Source organism: Hyla sarda, chromosome 11 (genome assembly GCF_029499605.1).
Source record: "Hyla sarda isolate aHylSar1 chromosome 11, aHylSar1.hap1, whole genome shotgun sequence".
Taxonomy (NCBI): Eukaryota; Metazoa; Chordata; class Amphibia; order Anura; family Hylidae; genus Hyla; species Hyla sarda.
The window spans coordinates 8,726,146-8,752,112 of record NC_079199.1 but is presented as its reverse complement, the minus strand read 5'-3'; the positions used below and the strand labels follow the sequence as shown (position 1 = coordinate 8,752,112).

Genomic DNA, 25,967 nt, shown 5'->3' with positions numbered 1-25,967 from the left:
CCCTATCATGCAGATAGGGAATACGTTAGTTTTGGCTGGAGTTCTCCTTGAATACCCAAGACCATTACACCTCTTCTGGTTGCACATGACCTAACATAAAAGATTGTGTTAGACAAGTTAGAAGAAGGACCCCAACAATTGGGAGTTGGGAGGATGGATCTGAAGAAGTCAAGTTGTTGAAACGAGATCTGTCTTGCCTATAGTGTCAAGTATTTCCAATGTTGGTTGCATCTTTAAAAGGGGTACTCTGCCCCTAGACATCTTATCCCCTATCCAAAAGGATAGGGGATAAGATGTCTGATCGCGGGGGTCCTGCCACTGGGGACCCCCGCAATCTCGTACATCCCCAGACATCCGGTGCACGGAGCAAACATCACTCCGTGCCAGATGACTGGTGATGCGGGGCGGAGGCTCGTGACATCACGGTCACGCACCGCTCATGATGTCACGGTCACGCCCCCTCAATGCAAGTCTATGGGAGGGGGCGTGACGGCCATCACGCCCCCTCCCATAGACTTGCATTGAGGGGACGTGGTCATGATGTCACCACCAGGGCGCGGCAGTGACGTCACAAGCCTCCGGGCCCTGAACCTGATGCTCTAAATAAACGCTGGGTGCTGCACAGAGATTGTGGGAGGTCCCAGCGACGGGCCCCCCGCGATCAGACATCTTATCCCCTATCCAAAGGAGTACCCATAAGATGTCTAGGGGCGGAGTACCCATTTAAGCCCAAGCACGTGCTGAAAATCACTCACCAAGCCCCAGGCTGTCAATACCTATACCTTACAGAATTGGGCTTCTACTTCCTCTGGCAACCAGTACTCTAGGAGATTTCAGGGTCTAGAGATGATGCTTTATACATCTACAGATATCCCACACTTTGGATGGACAGCCGAGAAGACATCTTTTATATTCAGTATTAGGGTACGTTCCCACATGGCGTATTTGCTGCTGCGTATTTTATTTTCTCTGTTGAAGTCAATGGGTAGGAAAATACGCAGCACCAAATACGCAGCAAATACGCAGCAAAATACGCCGTGTGGGAACGTACCCTTACAGGAGAATTATCTATCGGGGGCTATAAGTAAGGACTTTTGCCAATGGACCATCTGTGGTCATCCAAAACACAAGAGACCTGTGGTGTCTGAGCAGAAGAGGATAGTCAAGAATCTTATGAGGTTCCTCAGATTCTTGGTGGTTAACCACTTGCAGCCGTACATCAAGATCTTATACATCTGACCCTTCCCAAGAACAACATAGTTTTCTTGACCGGTGTCATATGTCCAGAGGTTGGCCACCTACGACTAGGACATGCTATACTCAATATACTAAAGGGATTGCCCAGTCCCAAGGACCACGACAAGACTTGGATGATCTATTTAAAGGGATACTCCACTGGAAAACATTTTCTTTTGAATCAACTGATGCCAAAAAATTTGACAGATTTGTAAATTACTTCTATTAAAAAAATCCCAATCCTTCCAGTACTTATTAGCTGCTGTATACTGCAGAGGAGGTTCTTTTCTTTTTGGATTTCTTTTCTGTCTGACCACAGTGCTCTCTGCTGACACCTCTGTCCATGTCAGGACCTGTCCAGAGTAGGAGCAAATCCCCATAGCAAACCTCTCCTGCTCTGGACAGTTCCTGACATGGACAGGGGTGTCGGCAGAGAGCACTGTGGTCAGACAGAAAAGAAATCCAAAAAGAAAAGAACTTCCTCTGTAGTATACAGCAGCTGATAAGTACTGGAAGGATTAAGATTTTTATATAGAACTAACTTACAATTCCGTTTAACTTTCTGGCACCAGTGGATTTAAAATAAATTGTTTTCCCTCCCATAGACTTGCATTGAGGGGGCAGGGTGTGATGTCATGAGGGGGCGGGGCTATGACGTCACGCGCTACCGGCGCCGGCTCCAGCGTTCGGAACAGTTTGTTGAGCAGCGGAGTACCCCTTTAAGAAGCTATCACAAGAGGTTCTCAGGGCTACAAGACAATTTTAGAAGGCTATCTGATTATTTAGGCAACCAGTCAAGGAGAACCTCCAAAGTCATACATAAGAAACCACCCAAAAAGTTAAATGCCGCTTCCAAATTCCGGGCGACTAACTTACTTTCGGGAGAGGTTCAACCTACTTAGTAAGAAGCTTTGCAAGACGTTCTCAGGGCTACAAGAAATTTTAGGGGAAGATTTGTCTTTTATAAGCATCCGGTCAAGGAGAACCTCCATAGTCATACATCCCAAAAAGAAACAACCCAAAAAGTTAGGTGCCGCTTCCAAATTTGAGTTGACTATCTTGATTTCGGGAGTGGTTCAACCCCCCTATTAAGAAGTTATTGCAAAAGGTTTGCAGGGCTACAAGACACTGGTTGCTTATAAAAGTCAAATATCCTTTTAAAATGTACAGTGTCTTGTAGTCCTGAGAACCTCCTGCAAAGCTTCATAACAGGGGGTTATTGAATTGGGAAGCAGCACCTAACTTTTTGGTTTGTTACTTATGTACTCCACCCCTACTTATGTACTCCACCCCTAGACATCTTATCCCCTATCCAAAGAATAGGGGATAAGATGTCTGATCCTGGGGGGTCCCGCCACTGGGGACCCCCACTATCTCCCTGCTGCACCCGGCATTTGTTTAGAGCGTCAGGTGCAGCTTAGAAGGCTCGTGACGTCACGCCCCCGCGCCCATAGACTTGCATTGAGGGGGCATGCAGGGTGTCACAATGACGTCATGAGCCTCCGCCCCGCATCGCCAGTCATCCGGCACGGAGTGAAGTTTGCTCTGTGCACCGGATGTCTGGAGTGCCGCAGCCGAGATTGTGGGGGTCCCCAATGGCAGGACCCCCACAATAAGATGTCTAGGGGTGGAGTACCTCCTCGGTTGCTTGTATAATTTAGTCTAGGAAAACCTCCAAGTCCATAGTCACATAAGGAACAACCCAAAAAGTTAGGTGCCGCTTCCATATTTGATTTGACTAACTTGCCTTCGGGAGTGGTTCAACCCATCTGTTAAGGAGCTATTGGAAGAGGTTCACAAGACACTGTAAATTTAAGAAAGATATTTGACTTTTATAAGCATCCAGTCAAGGAGAACCTCCATAGTCATGAATAATAAACCATCCAAAAAGTCAGATGGTACTTTCAAATTCGAGGCAACTAACTTGCTTTCTGGAGGGGTTCAACCATTACCGACCAGATTTAGCCAAATAAAAATGTTGACCTTACAATCATCTTCGCTATTGTTGTGGTAATGGAGCAATAAAGATTACACGTCGACTGACGGAATCCTAAATGAGTACTTCGCTGGAATTTTCTTTTAAATCAACTGGTGCCAGCAAGTTAAACAGATTTGTTAATTACTTCTATTAAAAAATCTAAATCCTTCCAGTACTTATCAGCTGTTGTATACTCCACAGGAAGTTCTTTTCTTTTTAAATTTCCTTTCTGTCTAACCACAGTGCTCTCTGCTGACACCTCTGTCCATTTTAGGAACTGTCCAGAGCAGAAGATGTTTGTTTAGTAGGATTTACTCCTACTCTGGACAGTTCCTGACATGGACAGAGGTGTCAGCAGAGAGCATTGTGGTCAGACAGAAAGGAAAGTAAAAAAAAACTTCCTCTGTAGGATACAGCAGCTGATAAGTACTGAAAGGATTAAGATTTTGAAATAGAAGTAATTTACAAATCTGTTTAACTTTCTGGCACCAGTTGATAAAAAAAAAATATATATATATATTCCATTTTACCGTTCTGTGTCTTACAAGGATCCGATATAAAAGAAGAAGACATCTATAATGCCATCATGCCTGGAAACAATGAGGGGTGGACAGACGGAGAGAAGACAATGTTTTCCATGTTCGGTTCCTTAATGACATTGCTATGATGATTCACGGACTGAATGACTCAAGGTCTCCATTTCTGGAGCAGATTCAGGTTCATCCTTATTTTACCACAATTTCCAGCATCTTAGGAAGGACAATAAGACGGCCCACACAATGAGGGTCATGTAGACGTCTATAATCAAAAAGGATCTCTGAAGGTTCCAGGGGAGAAAATCATAAACAACCTTTAAGGGGTGACCCCCTAGCAGGGAGAACCCTTACTATAGAACCCCCCCCCCCCCTCCTCGCGTAAAATCTTAAAGGGGTATTCCAGGAAAAAACTTTTTTTTATATATCAACTGGCTCCAGAAAGTTAAACAGATTTGTAAATGACTTCTATTAAAAAATCTTAATCCTTTCAGTACTTATGAGCTTCTGAAGTTAAGGTTGTTCTTTTCTGTCTAAGTGCTCTCTGATGACATGTGTCTCGGGAACCGCCCAGTTTAGAAGCAAATCCCCATAGCAAACCTCTTCTACTCTGTGCAGTTCCCGAGACAAGCAGAGATGTCAGCAGAGAGCACTGTTGCCAGACAGTAAACAAAAACTTAAAGGGGTTATCCAGGGAAAAAAAAATGTTTTATATATCAACTGGCTCCAGAAAGTTAAACAGATTTGTAAATTACTTCTATTAAAAAATCTTAATCCTTTCAGTACTTATGAGCTTCTGAAGTTTAGGTTGTTCTTTTCTGTCTAAGTGCTCTCTGATGACACGAGTCTCGGGAACCGCCCAGTTTAGAAGAGGTTTGCTATGGGGATTTGCTTCTAAACTGGGCGGTTCCCGAGACACGTGTCATCAGAGATTACTTAGACAGAAAAGAACAACCTTAACTTCAGAAGCTCATAAGTACTGAAAGGATTAAGATTTTTTAATAGAAGTAATTTACAAATCTGTTTAACTTTCTGGAGCCAGTTGATATATATATAAAAAAGTTTTTTCCTGGATAACCCCTTTAATGTTTATTGGAACTTCATTACAATGACATGTACCCTTCACAAACGGTTGTTAAAATTTCCAGCGGTGTCTCAGTGGTCAATGTAGGAGAGGGAAGCCTCTCCTAGTTATGATGTGTTGATTTTTGTATTGTGCGCCCTATACTGCGCACATCTAATGACAGCACACTCTCTCCACTGTTAGTTGCCACTATTCCGCTGTATTAAAACTAGGGATCGACCGATTAACGGTTTGGCCGATATTATTGGCCGATATTGACGATTTTGGACATTACATTGCCGATATGCCGATAATGCCCCACCCCGCCTCCCCGGCCAGAGACCACCACCACTGCCGCTGCCCCATTGGGGCAGCAGCGGTGGTGGTTGGACTAGGGAGGACCCCAGGACAGGCAGGGAGAGAGAAGCGGGTGGCGGCGGTCTCTGGCCCTGCAAAAGCCGCTGCAGTTCATTGATTTAAAGCGCCCGCTTTAAATCATTCATCTGCAGCAGCTTCTGCAGGACGGGGGGAAATAGCCGATAACTTATACCGGAATATCGGTGTAAGTTATCGGCTATCAGCCAGAAAGGTCACAGATTATCGGCATCAGTATCGGCCCTAAAAAATCGATATCGGTCGATCCCTAACTAAAACATGAACCTAGCCTCCCCGACGTTTCGCTGTGCGAATCAGCTTTGTCAAGGGCTAGATTTATCAAAACCTGTCCAGAGGAAAAGTTGCCCAGTTGCGCAAAGCAACCAATCAGATCGCTTCTTTCATTTTTCAGGGGCCTTTTCAAAAATGAAAGAAGCGCTCTGATTGGTTGCTATGGGCAACTTAGCAACTTTTCCTCTGGACAGGTTTTGATAAATCTCCCCCATAGACGTTATAGACCGTGTACATTCACCGCCCAATTATGGCCTCCTAGGACAATGTTTTCTAAACTGTGTGTCTCCAGCTGTTGCAAAACTATAACTCCCAGCATGCCCGGACAGCCTACACACTGTTTGGAAAACACTGTCCTAGGAGATCGTAACGTTAGTCCAGAGGTCTACAGATCTATGTCCAAATAAATGTATGTGACTATGAAAATCTGCGGAGAAGCATGGACATTTCTGACCAAAAAAATCTGTCATCTGTTAAACATTAAAGGGGTATTTTAGCCTTTTGTTTAAAAACAAACAAACTGAAAAAGCACATATATTTACCTAGCCCAGCTCCCCCAAATCTCCCGTTCGGCTCTGTTCCCCCTGTTCTTCTATCTTCTTCCTGCTGCCGAGCGAGACAAGCAATGGGAGCCGTGTCCTGTCTAGGCCAGTGATTGGCTGAGACGGCAGGTCCTGCTCCGAGTGCTCGTCTTGGAAGCAAAAAAAAAAAGAACAGAGGTGAACGGGAGCTGCAGGGGACACGCTGAAGACCAGGGCTAGGTAAGTATAGGGTTTTTTTTTTAAAGGCTAAAAAACCTAGGGGTAGGGTCACACGTGTTTATTTTGCTGCATATTTTTTGTGCCGGGTTTGCTACTCATTGACTTCAATGGGTAAGAAAATACTCAGCAGCTGAATATGAAGCAGAACACGGCACACGTGACCCTACCCTAAGTTTATGTTCGCACTGCACAATATTCAAGCAGAATTACGCTGGAATATTCTGCAGCAGCAGAGTCCTGTTGATATCACTAGGATTCTGCTGCGCTGTGCATACGGCGGAAATCCTGATTCCGGCATCCGCAGAAAGAATAGACATTTCTATTCTTTCTGTGAATTCTGCTCAGAAATGCACTGCCGGCTATGAGGGCACATTTACGAGCGATCCTAGCGCCAGTCGAAACATTCTAATGTGCGGAATTCTGCATGGAATCAACTGTGTGAACCTAGCCTGAGGGGAGGGTCACATGTACCGTATTTTGCTACGCATTTTGCTGCATATTTTCTGCATCTGATTTTGCAACTCATTAACTTTAATGGGTAGGAAAATACGTAGCAACAAATACACATCAGAATACCGCACGTGTTACCCTCCCCTAAGGTTATGTTCGCACTGCGGCACGTGTGACCCTCCCCTAAGGTTATGTTCGCACTGCAGCACGTGTGACCCCCCCCTAAGGTTAGGTTCGCACTGCGGCACGTGTGATCCCCCCCCCCCCCCAAGGGTGTATTCACACTTACAGCATCCTGCACAGATTTGATGCACATCTTTTGAAGCCGTGTTCCGTCTACATTCGTTTACATTAAAATCTGCGGCTTCAAATCCTGCGCATCAAATATGTGCAGGCTCCTGTATGTGTGAATACACCCTAAAGAGGCTGTCCGCTCTAAACAATCTCTTTTTGTGAGGCATTGTGTTTACAATGCCTCCGAGCGCTCCTTCGCGTCCACAGATGTTCCCCCCCCCCCAGTAATTCAGGGCTTTTGGATGTATAGACACTAATCTTGCGGTGAGTGCATGTACGGTGATCCCTCAACTTACAATGGCCTCGACATACAATGGTTGTCTTGGAACTGATTAATATTGTAACTTGAGGGATCACTGTATACACTTTCTTCACTGTTTACAAAGCATTCTTCTGCTGGGACCTCTAGTGATCTGCTGTCATCGGGGACCTCTAGTGATCGGCTGTGATCTGTGTGTTCAATTGCTCTGCAGCACCACCACAGGTGACATGACGTATTACACTGAAATCAAATGGGCACAGACTTCCTGGGTCCTCCACAGCTGTTTTCAGTTTTGACCACAAACACTACAAGTCAAACTCTGCCCCCCCATACCCCCCTCCACCCCCCCCCACCCCACCTCGACATTCCAGTAACAGAGATCTGTGGCAATAATTCGGAGGAGCCGTCATTAGCTACGGGTTATGCAGGAGAATGTCTTCCATATGTCGACGAGATGTGAGGATGGTCCCCACATCATGAGAGCAGCTGTGTCACCATCTCACATTAACAGGACATCCAGCTAAACATTTTCTTACCATTAATCCCCCCCCCCCCCTAAGGTTTTACGGTTTTACAAGGCCTTTTCTGTTTTTCCAGCTTTAAACAACTCTTCCTCACATCAGTATTTTCTATAAAAACACAAGAGAACTTTCCTGGGGCTACAAAAGACACTTTTTTTTTTTTTTTTTTAAATTAGTTTAGGAAAAAAAAAGTCTTGTATAAATAAACTGAAAGTGATCCTGAAAATGTACCCCCTCCGGAGGCTCCGCACTTGATCCTGGTGGGGGGGGGGGGGGGGGTTGGAAACTGTAATGACAGTCTTAGTAACACATGGAAAGGACAGTATAAACAGTCCCTGCAGGCAATATTAAGCAATGCAGAGATGGAATCTGTAAAAAAAAAAAAAAATGCATGCTGGGAAATTGGCGCATACGGGTCAAACAGTAGTCTTACACTTTACGTTTGTCCGTGGGATTTGAGGATAAAGGCACGCTGCGCACTTAAGATGGGAAACCAGATCTGAGGCTTCCGTGGAGACACTTACAGCTGAGTCAACAAAAATCTTATGACAGGCCTGTAAGGGGTCAAGTAAAATAAAGGGTCGAATTCCCAAAAGTAGTAAGGAACGTCAGATGGCAGCAAAAATAAATAAATAATAAAAAAAACAAAAAAAAAAACTGGCACACTTTTTTTTTTCTCCCAAGGAGCATTGCTTAAAAATAATGTAAGTTTCCGCACAACTGGGTCTTTTCAACGAGAAACAGTAACCTACCTGAGCTGTGTCTAAAACAGTGGTCTCCCAACTGCAGACCTCCAGATGTTGCATAACTACAACTCCCAGCATGCCCGGACAGCCGTTGGCTGTCCGGGCATGCTGGGAGTTGTAGTTTTGCAACATCTGGAGGGTCACAGTTTGGACACCAGTGCTTTAGGGGTTATCCGGAATAAGATACTTTCTGACAATAACAGCGCCACATCTTTCTGCAGGTTGCGTGTGGTATTGCGGCTCAGCTCATGCTGGGAGTTGTAGTTTTGCAACATCTGGAGGGCCACAGTTTGGGCACCAGTGCTTTAGGGGTTATCCGGAATAAGATACTTTCTGACAATAACAGCGCCACATCTTTCTGCAGGTTGTGTTTGGTACTGTGGCTCAACTCATGCTGGGAGTTTTAGTTTTGCAACATCTGGAGGGCCACAGTTTGGAGACCACTAGCTTAAGGGGATGTTCATACTACTGAAATTCAAGCCTCTTCCGGATTCGGCGCCTTATGTCTGTGCCGTCCCCTTCACTTCTTTTCGGATGGAATCAAATTCCTCATCAGAAGTTCCGCAAGGAGGGAGGCTGCTGCAAGCGGAATCTGCCTGGAATTTTCGTAGTGTGAACAGGGCCTAAGCCATTTCTGTAGACAAATAGACGAGGAGCAAGAACCCCAATGTAGGTGACTACAGATGGGCGACTCTATCTTCTGGGAGACAATTTGCATTTTCGGGTATAAAGTCGGGTCTTATGGTTAGAAGATATTCATAAGATAAGAACGGGTTACATTTCAGGTGACCACACATTGATGGCATAAGAAAGGCCAATGGAATATATGGGTAGCCAAAAAAGTCCCACCAAACCTTGACATGGTTTTCTCATCATAGACAAACCCTTTAACATGGAAACTGCAGATCCAGCTCCCAAGATGTCTACGAAATAGTCAACTTTGCCAGAGGAAGCCGTATACTTTAATATATTATGGCGGCGTTAAGTGTCAGACCCTGCTTGAGATCCATTCCATCAACGACCGGCTCACCCAGCTCCCCTGCCTCCTCCATATTGCCTGACCAGTCCGTCCCCTTCATTAATATGCTAATGAATGCCGGGGTGGGCGCACAGAGCAGTGCGCTCACCCCTGAAATTGATTAGCATATTAATGAAGGGGACAGTCCGGAAGGACAATATGGAGAAGGCAGTGAGCTGGGTGAGCTGGCTCCCCTCCTCCATAGCACAGAGCTGCGTAATGCAGCTGGAGGATTACAGTGCTCTAACTCAACTGCAAAATACTGAACGGATTTAAGTAAGTGACCCCTCTTTGTAAAGCTGTTCACCCACACTATAACCCAGTACATTGGATTTAGTGCGGGGGAACAGGTGGTCAAGAACGTATGAAGCCACTTTATTATCCAGGAAAAAACTGATCTGATCTGATCACTGGGGGTCCAAATGTCAAAGTGGTTGTCCAGGAAAAAACTTTTTTTACACATCAACTGGCTACAGAAAGTTAAACAGATTTGTAAATTACTTCTATTAAAAAATCTTAATCCTTTCAGTACTTATGAGCTGTTGTATCCTCCACAGGAAGTTCTTTTCTTTTTGAATTTCCTTTCTGTCTAACCACAGTGCTCTCTGCTGACACCTCTGTCCATTTTAGGAACTGTCCAGAGCAGAAGATGTTTGTTTAGTAGGATTTACTCCTACTCTGGACAGTTCCTGACATGGACAGAGGTGTCAGCAGAGAGCATTGTGGTCAGACAGAAAGGAAAGTAAAAAAGAACTTCCTCTGTAGGATACAGCAGCTGATAAGTACTGGAAGGATTAAGATTTTGAAATAGAAGATTGTTCTTTTCTGTCTAAGTGCTCTCTGATGACACCTATCCCGGGAACCGCCCAGTTTAGAAGCAAATCCCCATAGCAAACCTCTTCTAAACTGGGCGGTTCCCGAGACACGTGTCATCAGAGAATACTTAGACAGAAAAGAACAACCTTAACTTCAGAAGCTCATAAGTACTGGAAGGATTAAGATTTTTTAATAGAAGTAATTTACAAATCTGTTTAACTTTCTGGAGCTAGTTGATATATATAAAAAAAAGTTTTTTCCTGGATAACCCCTTTAACATTTGGACCCCTAGTGACCAGACACTGTACTTCATGGGAAAACAATTTACTCATGGTTTTCTGACAACCCACAGAAAAGACAATTGTTGTTAAACAGTGTTTATATGGCAACAAACATTTCGGCGAAGATTTTTGAAGATGCAGCCACTTACCTTATTGGAAGACTCGGAATGTCTGGTCACCTCCTCGTAGGGCCCCACGTTATCCCAGGTCACCAACACAACATTATTGGGGGAGAAGGCCGCCTCTGGGAAGCCCCTCTCGATCTGTCTGGCTGCAGTGCTGAGGATCTCAGGGGAATTGTCCTGTCGGTAGTAAACCTTCCCTCTACCGTTACTTGTGTCTATATCAGATAGGAACGGGGCGATCACTGGGAAGTCAGTGGGAAAGCCGTCGTCCACGTACTGTGTCTCTCGGGGAAAGTCTTGAGGGGAGATGATTCCATTGGTCCCTACCTGAGAAAAAAACAGAAAGGAAAGTCTTAACATTTGTCCTAATACTTCCTTGGGTAACGTTGGTTTACATGTGCACCCAAATTACACTACATTTGAGATGAACACTAAATACTGAAGGCAACTCAAACCAATACAGGTTGTCACTGCCTATCGAGGGTTTCCAGGACTAAACATTGATTGTTGGGCTCCAAACCCATCCAGGACCCTTGGTAATCACCAGAACCAAGAGGCCGTACTATTCTACTGAATGTGGTTGACCCTTCATTGTACTTTCAAGCACAACAGCTCATCCATATGTAGTTCATGATCTCTGCTTGTTGTCTTTGAGTGGAAACATTCTTATTGACACTCAGAGACCAAGAGAGCGACACGTCCACCGATCATCCATGAAGATCACCAGCTTTACGTTTTCCTTATCTGAACCTCTTCATGGATGCACGAAGACCAGTTCAACTTTTTCTTGGATTGCAATGGTTACCTCCCTTGTAGTGTTTACAAATAAAGCTGAAGCGCGGACAATAAAACTATAAGTTCCCACATGTTAAACACATTGTTCCAGTTGTTAGTGAGGGGCTGCTCTGGGGCACTGCGGCCTTGGAAGGACAGATTGTACTACGGTTTCTTGCCAAAACAACGTCTGCGAGTCAGCTGGAGGGAGAGAGGCGTTGTACGGGATTAAAACATGGCTGCTTCAGTCTATACAGTGCCACAGCTGTGCACAGTTTGTGTGTGGTATTACAGCTCAACTGTATCTCTTATCTAAAGGATAGGGGATAAGATGTCTGATTGCGGGGGTTCTGCGATCTCGGCTACGGCACCCCAGACATCCGGAGCGAACTTCGCTCCTTGCCTGATGAATGGCGATGCGGGGCGGAGGCTCGTGATGTTACGGCCATGCCCCTTCAATGCAAGTCTATGGGAGGGGGCGTGACGGCCGTCACGCCCCCTCCCATAGACTTGCATTGAGGGGGTGTGGCTGTGACATCATGAGCGCGGTGCGGCTGTGACGTCATGAGCCTCTGGCGATGGACCCAATGCTCTAAACGAACGTCGGGTGCAGTAGAGATCGCGGGGGTCCCCAGCGGTGGGACCTCCGCCATCAGACATCTTATCCCCTATCCTTTGGATAGGGGATAAGAATTCTTGGGGTGGTGGTGTATCCCTTTTAGCTGCAATACCAGGCACAACCCATGGACAGGTGTGGTGCTGTTTCTGGGAGCAGACAAGTTTTAATCCTGCACTACACATGTGGAGCTACAGTTTCACTATGGCTATACTTGGTGAACAGGTCCCATCGATGGAGACCAAGGGGCAGAATCGCTCTTGTCAAGTAGGTCATTGATATGGATTTCACCCCAGCATCATTATTTTACTATTTCTTGGCTTGGGGGCAACCAAGTACGACAGATATCTCCTCATAAAGATCAATGACCTCCACAATGAGAGCCCTTCTGCTATAGTGGTTATCCTCCACACCAGGGCCTATAACTCCAGGCCTATAACTCCAGTGGGAGCCCCCAGACCTCCAGAGCCCCATCTGGTCATAGTTCTAAGGATAAGGTTGTCCCTCTGCTCATGATCAAGGGTTCAGCATGGTCCCTTCCCAAAAAGACAGGAAGACGTGCACATTGGACATGATCATCCGGCCGTCTATCATCCTCACTGAGTGGGATTTAGGAATTCTTAAGAGGCCAAACTGCACAGCAACAAACAAGACAGAGATGCCTTGTGATGTAATGACACAGACACCAGCAGGCGCATCATTCATGGAGAAAAATTCTATTTTAAGATTTTATTGTAGGAAATACTAACTGGAGCTAAATCGACAAGAGATTCAATGACTTCATAGATTTCATTGGGTGTAAAAGCTTGGACCGTCCTGGCCTCCGGCTCCTTGTTATCATGCCTATGAACATGCCTTGTTATCCGGCCTATGAACACTCGGCAATCATGTCCAGAACTACAAGTGTCAGCAAGTTGTAAGACAACAGACATTGATGGGATCTTGGATGAGAACCAAAGTTATTGCAAATTATTATCCCAGAACTCCAAATGGATTGTGCACACAAAAGGCCAGCAAGCCATTGATCTGTCCTCTCAGCACTATTCTGGAACCCCAATGTTAGTGTACAATAATCCTGGTAGAAGTGGGGACCATAATACTGCACCTCACGTGTTAGCATGTTATTGCTCCAGGAACCCCAAAAACTGACTGTGTCACTGGAAGAGGAGCCCAAATATCATTGTGCCATTGGAAAACAACATCAATAACTCCTATTGTCAGCATGCCATTAATCTGGAACCCCCATTGTTGGTGTGCCATTAATCTGGAACCCCCATTGTTGGTGTGCCATTAATCTGGAACCCCCAGTGTCAGCATGCCATTAATCTGGAACCCCCAGTGTCAGTGTGCCATTAATCTGGAACCCCCAGTGTCAGTGTGCCATTCATAAAGAACCCCCAGTGTCAGTGTGCATTTCATCTGGAACCCCCAGTGTCAGTGTGTCATTCATAAAGAAGCCCCAGTGTCAGTGTGCCATTAATCTGGAACCCCCCAGTGTCAGCATGCCATTAATCTGGAACCTCCAGTGTCAGTGTGCCATTAATCTGGAACCCCCAGTGTCAGTGTGCCATTCATAAAGAACCCCAAGTGTCAGTGTGCCATTCATCTGGAACCCCCCTGTCAGTGTGCCATTAATCTGGAACCCCCAGTGTCAGTGTGCCATTCATAAAGAACCCCAAGTGTCAGTGTGCCATTCATCTGGAACCCCCCTGTCAGTGTGCCATTAATCTGGAACCCCCAGTGTCAGTGTGCCATTCATCTGGAACCCCCTGTGTCAGTGTGCCATTCATCTGGAACCCCCTGTGTCAGTGTGCCATTCATCTGGAACCCCCTGTGTCAGTGTGCCATTAATCTGGAACCCCCAATGTCAGTGTGCCATTAATCTGGAACCCCCAGTGTCAGTGTGCCACTAATCTGGAACCCCCAGTGTCAGTGTGCCATTAATCTGGAACCCCCAGTGTCAGTGTGCCACTAATCTGGAACCCCCAGTGTCAGTGGCCACTAATCTGGAACCCCCAGTGTCAGTGTGCCATTCATAAAGAACCCCTCATGTCAGTGTGCCACTAATCTAGAACCCCCAGTGTCAGTGTGCCATTCATATAGAACCTCTAATGTCAGCGTGCTATTGATCTGGAACCCCAATTTTCACTGTACAAGAAGAATAATTTCACTACACAACAAGAATAATGTCACTACACAACAAGAATAATGTCACTATACAACAAGAATAATTTCACTATACAACAAGAATAATTTCACTATACAACAAGAATAATTTCACTATACAACAAGAATAATTTCACTATACAACAAGACCGCGCAGCGCACTCCCTCCCCTTTATTTACTGCATCCAAGAAATATCTCTACAGAGAGAACGTCTCAGACTGAACAGAGTCTATAGTGTAAGGAGCAGAGTGGGAGAAAGAGACTAAAAAGATCCCGAGGCACAAAACATGGACGCCTGCCAGCGGAGGAGCCCACGGGTGCACAGAGAACGGACCACATTGCCGTCATATACAATTCTAAGACCCCAAAGATATAACCATGGATGTTAGTTAGCCATCATATAGGGGTCACTATAGGGATTATACTGGCACCGACACCCCACTGAATGTATAGGAGCTGTATATATATATATATATATATATATATATATATATATATATATATACATATATATATATAAAGCAGAATACACAACCAAACTGCTACAAAAGATATATACAGAGCACATACACAGCATATACAGAGCATTGGTTTATACCAACACCAAGGCAACTACTAGGCGGGCATCATTGCCAATATCACTGTTATGGTGACTGTGATAGGGGAAGGGTCACATTGTTATTAAGGAACTGAGGCCTCTACCGCTGTAATGGGGGCAGCAGGGACCCCACTACTATGGAGGCATCATACAGTCCTCTATAACCCCATATAGAGCTCTATACAGTAATACATGGATCTGTACCCTCATACAGTGCTCTATACAGTAATACATGATTCTGTACCCTCATACAGAGCTCTATACAGTAATACATGGATCTATACCCTCATACAGAGCTCTATACAGTAATACATGGATCTATACTCTCATACAGAGCTCTATACAGTAATACATGGATCTATACCCTCATACAGAGCTCTTTACAGTAATACATGGATCTATACCCTCATACAGAGCTCTATACAGTAATACATGGATCTGTACCCTCATACAGTGCTCTATACAGTAATACATGGATCTATACCCTCATACAGTGCTCTATACAGTAATACATGGATCTATACCCTCATACAGTGCTCTATACAGTAATACATGATTCTGTACCCTCATACAGAGCTCTATACAGTAATACATGGATCTATAACCCCATAAAGAGCTCTATACAGTAATACATGATTCTGTACCCTCATACAGTGCTCTATACAGTAATACATGGATCTATACCCTCATACAGTGCTCTATACAGTAATACATGGATCTATACCCCCATACAGTGCTCTATACAGTAATACATGATTCTGTACCCTCATACAGTGCTCTATACAGTAATACATGGATCTATACCCTCATACAGAGCTCTATACAGTAATACATGGATCTATACCCTCATACAGAGCTCTATACAGTAATACATGGATCTATACCCTCATACAGAGCTCTATACAGTAATACATGGATCTATACCCTCATACAGTGCTCTATACAGTAATACATGGATCTATACCCCCATACAGTGCTCTATACAGTAATACATGATTCTGTACCCTCATACAGAGCTCTATACAGTAATACATGGATCTATACCCTCATACAGAGCTCTATACAGTAATACATGGATCTATACCCTCATACAGAGCTCTATACAGTAATACATGATTCTGTACCCTCATACAGTGCTCTATACAGTAATACATGGATCTATACCCTCATACAGAGCTCTATACAGTAATACATGATTCTGTACCCTCATACAGAGCTCTATACAGTAATACATGGATCTATACCCTCATACAGAGCTCTATACAGTAATACATGGATCTATACCCTCATACAGAGCTCTAAACAGTAATACATGGATCTGTACCCTCATACAGTGCTCTATACAGTAATACATGGATCTGTACCCTCATACAGAGCTCTATACACTAATACATGGATCTGTACCCTCATACAGTGCTCTATACAGTAATACATGGATCTGTACCCTCATACAGTGCTCTATACAGTAATACATGGATCTATACCCTCATACAGAGCTCTATACAGTAATACATGGATCTGTACCCTCATACAGAGCTCTATACAGTAATACATGATTCTGTACCCTCATACAGAGATCTATACAGTAATACATGGATCTATACCCTCATACAGTGCTCTATACAGTAATACATGGATCTATACCCTCATACAGAGCTCTATACAGTAATACATGATTCTGTACCCTCATACAGAGCTCTATACAGTAATACATGGATCTATACCCTCATACAGAGCTCTATACAGTAATACATGGATCTATACCCTCATACAGAGCTCTATACAGTAATACATGGATCTATACCCTCATACAGTGCTCTATACAGTAATACATGGATCTATACCCTCATACAGAGCTCTATACAGTAATACATGGATCTGTACCCTCATACAGAGCTCTATACAGTAATACAGTCCTCTATAACCCCATACAGAGCTCTATACAGTAATATATGATTCTGTACCCTCATACAGAGCTCTATACAGTAATACATGGATCTATACCCTCATACAGTGCTCTCTATACAGTAATACATGGATCTATACCCTCATACAGAGCTCTATACAGTAATACATGGATCTATACCCTCATGCAGTGCTCTATACAGTAATACATGGATCTATACCCTCATACAGAGCTCTATACAGTAATACATGGATCTATACCCTCATACAATGCTCTATACAGTAATACATGGATCTATACCCTCATACAGTGCTCTAAACAGTAATACATGGATCTGTTCCCTCATACAGTGCTCTATACAGTAATACATGGATCTATACCCTCATACAGTGCTCTATACAGTAATACATGGATCTATACCCTCATACAGAGCTCTATACAGTAATACATGAATCTGTACCCTCATACAGTGCTCTATACAGTAATACATGGATCTATACCCTCATACAGAGCTCTATACAGTAATACATGGATCTGTACCCTCATACAGTGCTCTATACAGTAATACATGAATCTATACCCTCATACAGTGCTCTATACAGTAATACATGGATCTATACCCTCATACAGTGCTCTATACAGTAATACATGATTCTGTACCCTCATACAGAGCTCTATACAGTAATACATGGATCTGTACCCTCATACAGTGCTCTATACAGTAATACATGGATCTGTACCCTCATACAGTGCTCTATACAGTAATACATGGATCTATACCCTCATACAGAGCTCTATACAGTAATACATGGATCTATACCCTCATACAGTGCTCTATACAGTAATACATGGATCTATACCCTCATACAGTGCTCTATACAGTAATACATGGATCTATACCCCCATACAGTGCTCTATACAGTAATACATGGATCTATACCCCCATACAGTGCTCTATACAGTAATACATGGATCTATACCCTCATACAGAGCTCTATACAGTAAAACATGGATCTATACCCCCATACAGTGCTCTATACAGTAATACATGGATCTATACCCCCATACAGTGCTCTATACAGTAATACATGGATCTATACCCTCATACAGAGCTCTATACAGTAATACATGTCTCTATATCCTCATACAGTGCTCTATACAGTAATACATGGATCTATACCCTCATACAGTGCTCTATACAGTAATACATGAATCTATACCCTCATACAGAGCTCTATACAGTAATACATGTCTCTATATCCTCATACAGTGCTCTATACAGTAATACATGGATCTATACCCTCATACAGTGCTCTATACAGTAATACATGGATCTATACCCTCATACAGTGCTCTATGCAGTAATACATGGATCTGTACCCTCATACAGTGCTATATCCACCATACAATGCTTTATACAGTAATACATGTCTCCATACCCTCATATATCCTTCTATACAGTAATACATGGATCTATACCCTCATATATCCTTCTATACAGTAATACATGTCTCTATACCCCTACACAGTGCTGCATCTCGCAATACAGTCCTCCATCCCCCCCATACAGTGCTCTATCCTCCAACACAGTGCTTTACAACCCCATACAGTCCCCCGTATACTGCTGTATCCCCCACATACTGCTGTATCCCCTACATACTGCTGTATCCCCTATATACTGCTGTATCCCCATATACTGTTGTATCCCCTATATACTGCTGTATCCCCCCCATATACTGCTGTATACCCCCATATACTGCTGTATCCCCCCATATACTGCTGTATCCCACCCATATACTGCTGTATCCCCCCATATACTGCTGTACCCCCATATACTGCTGTATCCCCCCATATACTGCTGTATCCCCCCATATACTGCTGTAGCCCCCCCAAATACTGCTGTACCTCCCATATACTGCTGTACCCCCATATACTGCTGTATCCCCCCATATACTGTTGTATCCCCCATACACTGCTGTATCCCCCCATATACTGCTGTATCCCCCCATATACTGCTGTACCCCCCCCATATACTGCTGTACCCCCATATACTGCTGTATCCCCCCATATACTGCTGTACCCCCCCATATACTGCTGTATCCCCTATACACTGCTGTATCCCCCCATATACTGCTTTATCCCCTATATACTGCTGTATCCCCTATATACTGCTGTATCCCCCCCATATACTGCTGTATCCCCTATATACTGCTGTATCCCCTATATGCTGCTGTATCCCCCCATATACTGCTGTATCCCCTATATACTGCTGTATCCCCCATATACTGCTGTATCCCCCCATATACTGCTTTATCCCCTATATACTGCTGTATCCCCCACATATACTGCTGTATCCCCTATAAACTTCTGTATCCCCCCATATACTGCTGTATTCCCTATATACTGCTGTATCCTCCATATACTGCTCTGTATCCCCTATATACTGCTGTATCCCCTATATACTGCTGTATTCCCTATATGCTGCTGTATCCCCTCATATACTGCTGTATCCCCCCCATATACTGCTGTATCCCCCATATACTGCTGTCTCCCCCCATATACTGCTGTATCCCCCCCCATATACTGCTCTATATCCCCTATATACTGCTGTCACCCCCCATATACTGCTGTCTCCCCCCATATACTGCTGTACCCCCCATATACTGCTGTACCCCCCATATACTGCTGTATCCCCCATATACTGCTGTATCCCCCATATACTGCTGTCTCCCCCCATATACCGCTCTATATCCCGGTCACTCACATAGAGCTCTTTGAACTCCGCCTCGTAGAAGAGAAGCGGCTGTGCGAGTTGCAGGATCTCGGAGGTCTCGTCGTCCCCGTCCGGTAGCAGCAGATCCCCCCGGTGTTCTCCGTACGGGAAGAGTTCCTGCCGGGAGATAGCGGCGGCGGAGGCCAGGAGGCAGAGTACGAGCAGCGCAGGGAACAACCGCATGGTGAGAACAGAGAGCACCGCGACTGACTGCAGCGATTCTGACCCGGGACCATCCGACCCCAGCTTCCCAGGGAGGAGGGTGCAGGGCGGGGAGAGGGGCTGTGAGGGTCCACAGGGATGGTCAGCGCCGGCCCCCCTCCACAGGAGCCTGTCAATCATGTGCGGGAACTGAACACAAGAGCATGGGACCACAGCTGCTGCAGAACCTCATCCTACATGTAACTGCTAGGGACCACAGCTACTGCAGAACCTCATCCTACATGTAACTGCTAGGGACTACAGCTACTGCAGAACCTCATCCTACATGTAACTGCTAGGGACCACAGCTGCTGCAGAACCTCATCCTACATGTAACTGCTTGGGACCACATCTGCTGCAGAGCCTCATCCTAAATGTAACTGCTAGGGACCACAGCTGCTGCAGAGCCTCATCCTACATGTAACTGCTAGGGACCACAGCTACTGCAGAACCTCATCCTACATGTAACTGCTAGGGACCACAGCTACTGCAGAACCTCATCCTACATATAACTGCTAGGGACCACAGCTACTGCAGAACCTCATCCTACATGTAACTGCTAGGGACCACAGCTACTGCAGAACCTCATCCTACATGTAACTGCTAGGGACTACAGCTGCTGCAGAACCTCATCCTACATGTAACTGCTAGGGACTACAGCTACTGCAGAACCTCATCCTACATGATCTGCTAGGGACTACAGCTACTGCAGAACCTCATCCTACATATAACTGCTAGGGACCACAGCTGCTGCAGAACCTCATCCTACATGTAACTGCTAGGAACCACAGCTGCTGCAGAACCTCATCCTACATGTAACTGCTAGGGACCACAGCTACTGCAGAACCTCATCCTACATGTAACTGCTAGGGACCACAGCTGCTGCAGAACCTCATCCTACATGTAACTGCTAGGGACCACAGCTACTGCAGAACCTCATCCTACATGTAACTGCTAGGGACCACAGCTACTGCAGAACCTCATCCTACATGTAACTGCTAGGGACCACAGCTACTGCAGAACCTCATCCTACATGTAACTGCTAGGGACCACAGCTACTACAGAACCTCATCCTACATGTAACTGCTAGGGACCACAGCTACTACAGAACCTCATCCTACATGTAACTGCTAGGGACCACAGCTACTGCAGAACCTCATCCTACATATAACTGCTAGGGACCACAGCTGCTGCAGAACCTCATCCTACATGTAACTGCTAGGAACCACAGCTGCTGCAGAACCTCATCCTACATGTAACTGCTAGGAACCACAGCTGCTGCAGAACCTCATCCTACATGTAACTGCTAGGGACCACAGCTACTGCAGAACCTCATCCTACATGTAACTGCTAGGGACCACAGCTACTGCAGAACCTCATCCTACATGTAACTGCTAGGGACCACAGCTGCTGCAGAACCTCATCCTACATGTAACTGCTAGGGACCACAGCTACTGCAGAACCTGATCCTACATGTAACTGCTAGGAACCACAGCTGCTGCAGAACCTCATCCTACATATAACTGCTAGGGACCACAGCTGCTGCAGAACCTCATCCTACATGATCTGCTAGGGACTACAGCTGCTGCAGAACCTCATCCTACATGTAACTCCTAGGGACCACAGCTACTGCAGAACCTCATCCTACATGTAACTGCTAGGGACCACAGCTACTGCGGAACCTCATCCTACATGTAACTGCTAGTGACCACAGCTACTGCAGAACCTGATCCTACATGTAACTTCTTGGGACCACAGCAGGTGCAGAACCTCATCCTACATGTAACTGCTTGGGACCACAGCTACTGCAGAACCTGATCCTACATGTAACTGCTTGGGACCACAGCTGCTGCAGAACCTCATCCTACATGTAACTGCTAGGGACCACAGCTGCTGCAGAACCTCATCCTACATGTAACTGCTGGGGACCACAGCTGCTGCAGAACCTCATCCTACATGTAACTTCTTGGGACCACAGCTGCTTCAGAGCTTCATCCTAAATGTAACTGCTAGGGACCACAGCTGCTGCAGAGCCTCATCCTACATGTAACTGCTTGGGACCACATCTGCTGCAGAACCTCATCCTACATGTAACTGCTAGGGACCACAGCTACTGCAGAACCTCATCCTACATGTAACTGCTAGGGACCACAGCTACTGCAGAACCTCATCCTACATGATCTGCTAAGGACCACAGCTACTGCAGAACCTCATCCTACATGTAACTGCTAGGGACCACAGCTACTGCAGAACCTCATCCTACATGATCTGCTAAGGACCACAGCTGCTGCAGAACCTCATCCTACATGATCTGCTAAGGACCACAGCTACTGCAGAACCTCATCCTACATGTAACTGCTAGGGACCACAGCTACTGCAGAACCTCATCCTACATGTAACTGCTAGGGACCACAGCTACTGCAGAACCTCATCTTACATGTTACTGCTAGGGACCACAGCTGCTGCAGAACCTCATCCTACATGATCTGCTAAGGACCACAGCTGCTGCAGAACCTCATCCTACATGTAACTGCTAGTGACCACAGCTACTGCAGAACCTGATCCTACATGTAACTGCTTGGGACCACAGCTGCTGCAGAACCTCATCCTACATGTAACTGCTAGGAACCACAGCTGCTGCAGAACCTTATCCTACATGTAACTGCTAGGGACCACAGCTGCTGCAGAACCTGATCCTACATGTAACTGCTTGGGACCACAGCTACTGCAGAACCTGATCCTACATGTAACTGCTTGGGACCACAGCTGCTGCAGAACCTCATCCTACATGTAACTGCTAGGGACCACAGCTGCTTCAGAGCCTCATCCTAAATGTAACTGCTAGGGACCACAGCTGCTGCAGAGCCTCATCCTACATGTAACTGCTTGGGACCACATCTGCTGCAGAGCCTCATCCTACATGTAACTGCTAGGGACCACAGCTACTGCAGAACCTCATCCTACATGTAACTGCTAGGGACCACAGATACTGCAGAGCCTCATCCTACATGTAACTGCTAGGGATCACAGCTGCTGCAGAACCCCATCCTACATGTAAATGCTAGGGACCACAGCTGCTGCAGAACCTTATCCTACATGTAACTGCTAGGAACCACAGCTGCTGCAGAACCTCACAGCAGAGCAACCTATATCTTATATGGAACTGCTTGGGACCACAGCTGCTGCAGAACCTCATCCTACATGTAACTGCTAGGGACCACAGCTGCTGCAGAACCTCATCCTACATGTAACTGCTAGGGACCACAGCAAGCCTCATAGTGGAGCAACCTGTATCCTATATGTAACTGCTAGGGACCACAGCTGTTGCAGAACCTCATAGTAGAGCAACCTGTATCCTATATGTAACTGCTAGGGACCACAGCTGCTGCAGAACTTCATCCTACATGTAACTGCTAGTGACCACTGCTGCTGCAGAACCTCACAGCAGAGCTGTATGCATCCTATATGTAACTGCTGTGTTCCCCAACCACAGTTGCTGCAGAACTTCATAGAGATGCCAGCATCCTAAATGTAACAGCTATGAACCCTAATATAGCTGCTGCAGAACTACAAGGTACACGAATTCCAAACCACAGCTGATACAGAACCTTTATAGCGGAGCTGCAGTAACTGCTAGGATCCCCAACTGCAGCTGCTGCAGAACTTCATAGCAGAGTAGCCTGAAGCCTACTGTAACTGCTAGATTCTCCAACCACAGCTGCTGCAGAACCTCATAGCAGAGCAACCTTTATCCTACAGCAGTGTTTCCCAACCAGGGTGCCTCCAGCTGTTGCAAAACTACAACTCTTAGCATGCCCCGGACAGCGCTGGGAGTTGTAGTTTTGCAACAGCTGGAGGCACCCTGGTTGGGAAACACTGTCCTACTCTCACTGCTAGAATCCCAACCACAGCTGCTGCAGAACCTCATAGCAAAGCAGCCTGAATCCTACAGTAACTGCTAGGATCCCCAACCACAGCTGCTGCAGAACCTCATAGCAAAGCAGCCTGAATCCTACAGTAACTGCTAGGATCCCCAACCACAGCTGCTGCAGAACCTCATAGCAGAGCAGCCCGAATCCTACAGTAACTGCTAGGATCCCCAACCACAGCTGCTGCAGAACCTCATAGCAGAGCAACTTTTATCCTACATCAGTGTTTCCCAAAGGCTGTCCGGGCATGCTGGGAGTTGTAGTGTTGCAACAGCTGGAGGCACCCGGGTTGGGAAACACTGTCCTACAGTAACTGCTAGGACCTCCAACCACAGCTGCTGCAGAACCTCATAGCAGAGCAGCCTGCATCCTATATCTAACTACTTGGAACCCCAAATACAGAACCTCATGGAGAAGCCCGCATTCTATAAGTAACTGCTAGACACTCAGACCACAGCTGATGCAGAACTTCATAGCTGAGCAGCCTGTATCCTATATATAACTGCTAAGATCTCCAGTCACAGCTGCTGCAGAACTTCATAGCAGAGCAGCCTGTATCATACATATAACTGCTAGGATCTCCAGTAACAGCTGCTGCAGAACTTCATAGCAGAGCTGCATACATGCTATCTGTAACTGCTAGAAAACTCCGACCACAGCTGATGCAGAACTTCAAAGCATTGCTGCCAGCATCATACATGTAACTGCGCCATGCATAAGTGTGAGGCTGTGCCTGGTACTGCAGCTCAATCCCATTCGAAGAAACCTACTACGAATGCCAGCAGGCTGCCAGGAAAGCCCCAGGATGTGTGAATTTACTTAGGGAATTGCTATTTATGCGGTTCTCTTCCATAGTGACCCCCCCGCTGTGTAATTACATATCATAGTGACCCCACAGTACAATGCTATGTAATCCTGCGCTGGAGGACAGTAAACCTCCTGTAAACCTCCATTGTTTGAAGAAATAAACGGGTATTTCCTCTGCGATCCGGGCAGGATTCCAAGGATCAGCGTATCTGTGTGCGGCGAGGCGGTCTGGACGGATGCGCACTCCGACCGTATGGCATCTTGGAAAGTCTCCAGGCGAGAGTTCCCGCCATATGTGTTTACGTCCAGTGATTATTTTACTCCAGATTTTATTTACATTGTTCTAATCCGCCTCTCACATCTACGTCAGAACAGTCAAATAAACAGCGAACGGACATGGATGAGCCGTACAAGGCCGCGGGCTGTCCGACAAAAATCCTGGAAAGTCTACCCTTAAATGTTACACTGCACCCCCTGCTTGTTCAATGTCTGCTCAGAGCTTGTTCTAGTGAATTGCATTCTGGGAAGTCTCATCTTTACATTAGACCAGTGTTTCCCAACCAGGGTGCCTCCAGCTGTTGCAAAACTACAACTCCCAGTATACCTGGAAAGGACTCCCTGCTTATTCAGTGTCTGCTTTAGAGCTTGTTCTAGTGAATTGCATTCTGGGAAGTGTCCTCTTTACACTAGACCAGTGTTTCCCAACCAGGGTGCCTCCAGCTGTTGCAAAACTACAACTCCCAGCATGCCCGGACAGCCTTTGGCTGTCCGGGCATGCTGGGAGTTGTAGTTTTGCCACAGCTGGAGGCACCCTGGTTGGGAAACACTGTCCTATGGTAACTGCTAGATTCCCAACTACAGCTGCTGCAGAACCTCATAGAAGAGCAACCTGAATCTTACAGTAACTGCTAGGATCCCCAACCACAGCTGCTGCAGAACTACATAGCAGAGCAACCTTTATCCTACAGCAGTGTTTCCCAAAGGCTGTCCGGGCATGCTGGGAGTTGTAGTGTTGCAACAGCTGGAGGCACCCTGGTTGGGAAACACTGTCCTACAGTAACTGCTAGGATCTCCAACCACAGCTGCTGCAGAACCTCATAGCAGAACGGCCTGAATCCTATATGTAACTGCTAGGAACCCCAAACACAGCGGATACAGAACCTCATGGAGAAGTCCGCATTCTATAAGTAACTGCTAGACACTCAGACCACAGCTGATGCAGAACTTCATAGCAGAGCAGCCTGTATCATATATATAACTGCTAAGATCTCCAGTCACAGCTGATGCAGAACTTCATAGCAGAGCTGCATACATGCTATCAAAAGTCTGTATACGCTCCGTGCCGGATGACTGGCGATGCGGGGCGGAGGCTCGTCACGGCCGTTCCCCGCTTGTGACATCACGGCCACGCCCCTTCAATGCAACTCTATGGGAGGGGGTGTGACG

General features: G+C 45.9%; 1 protein-coding gene across 2 annotated transcripts in view; it reads right to left on the bottom strand.

Annotated features, from left to right (window-relative positions):
• NID2 (nidogen 2) overlaps positions 1 to 25,967 on the bottom strand; it is a 115,750-nt gene that overhangs the window by 37,518 nt on the left and 52,265 nt on the right. Inside the window, exons 1-2 of one of the 2 annotated variants that reach the window (XM_056545166.1) lie at positions 19,576 to 19,844; positions 10,775 to 11,077 (exon numbers count right to left, since the gene is read on the bottom strand). In XM_056545166.1, the coding sequence (XP_056401141.1) occupies positions 10,775 to 11,077; positions 19,576 to 19,767 (495 nt within the window). In that variant the 5' untranslated portion in view covers positions 19,768 to 19,844. Of the gene's footprint in view, positions 1 to 10,774; positions 11,078 to 19,575; positions 19,845 to 25,967 lie in introns of those variants that run through there. The other variant, XM_056545167.1, reaches the window with a different exon arrangement.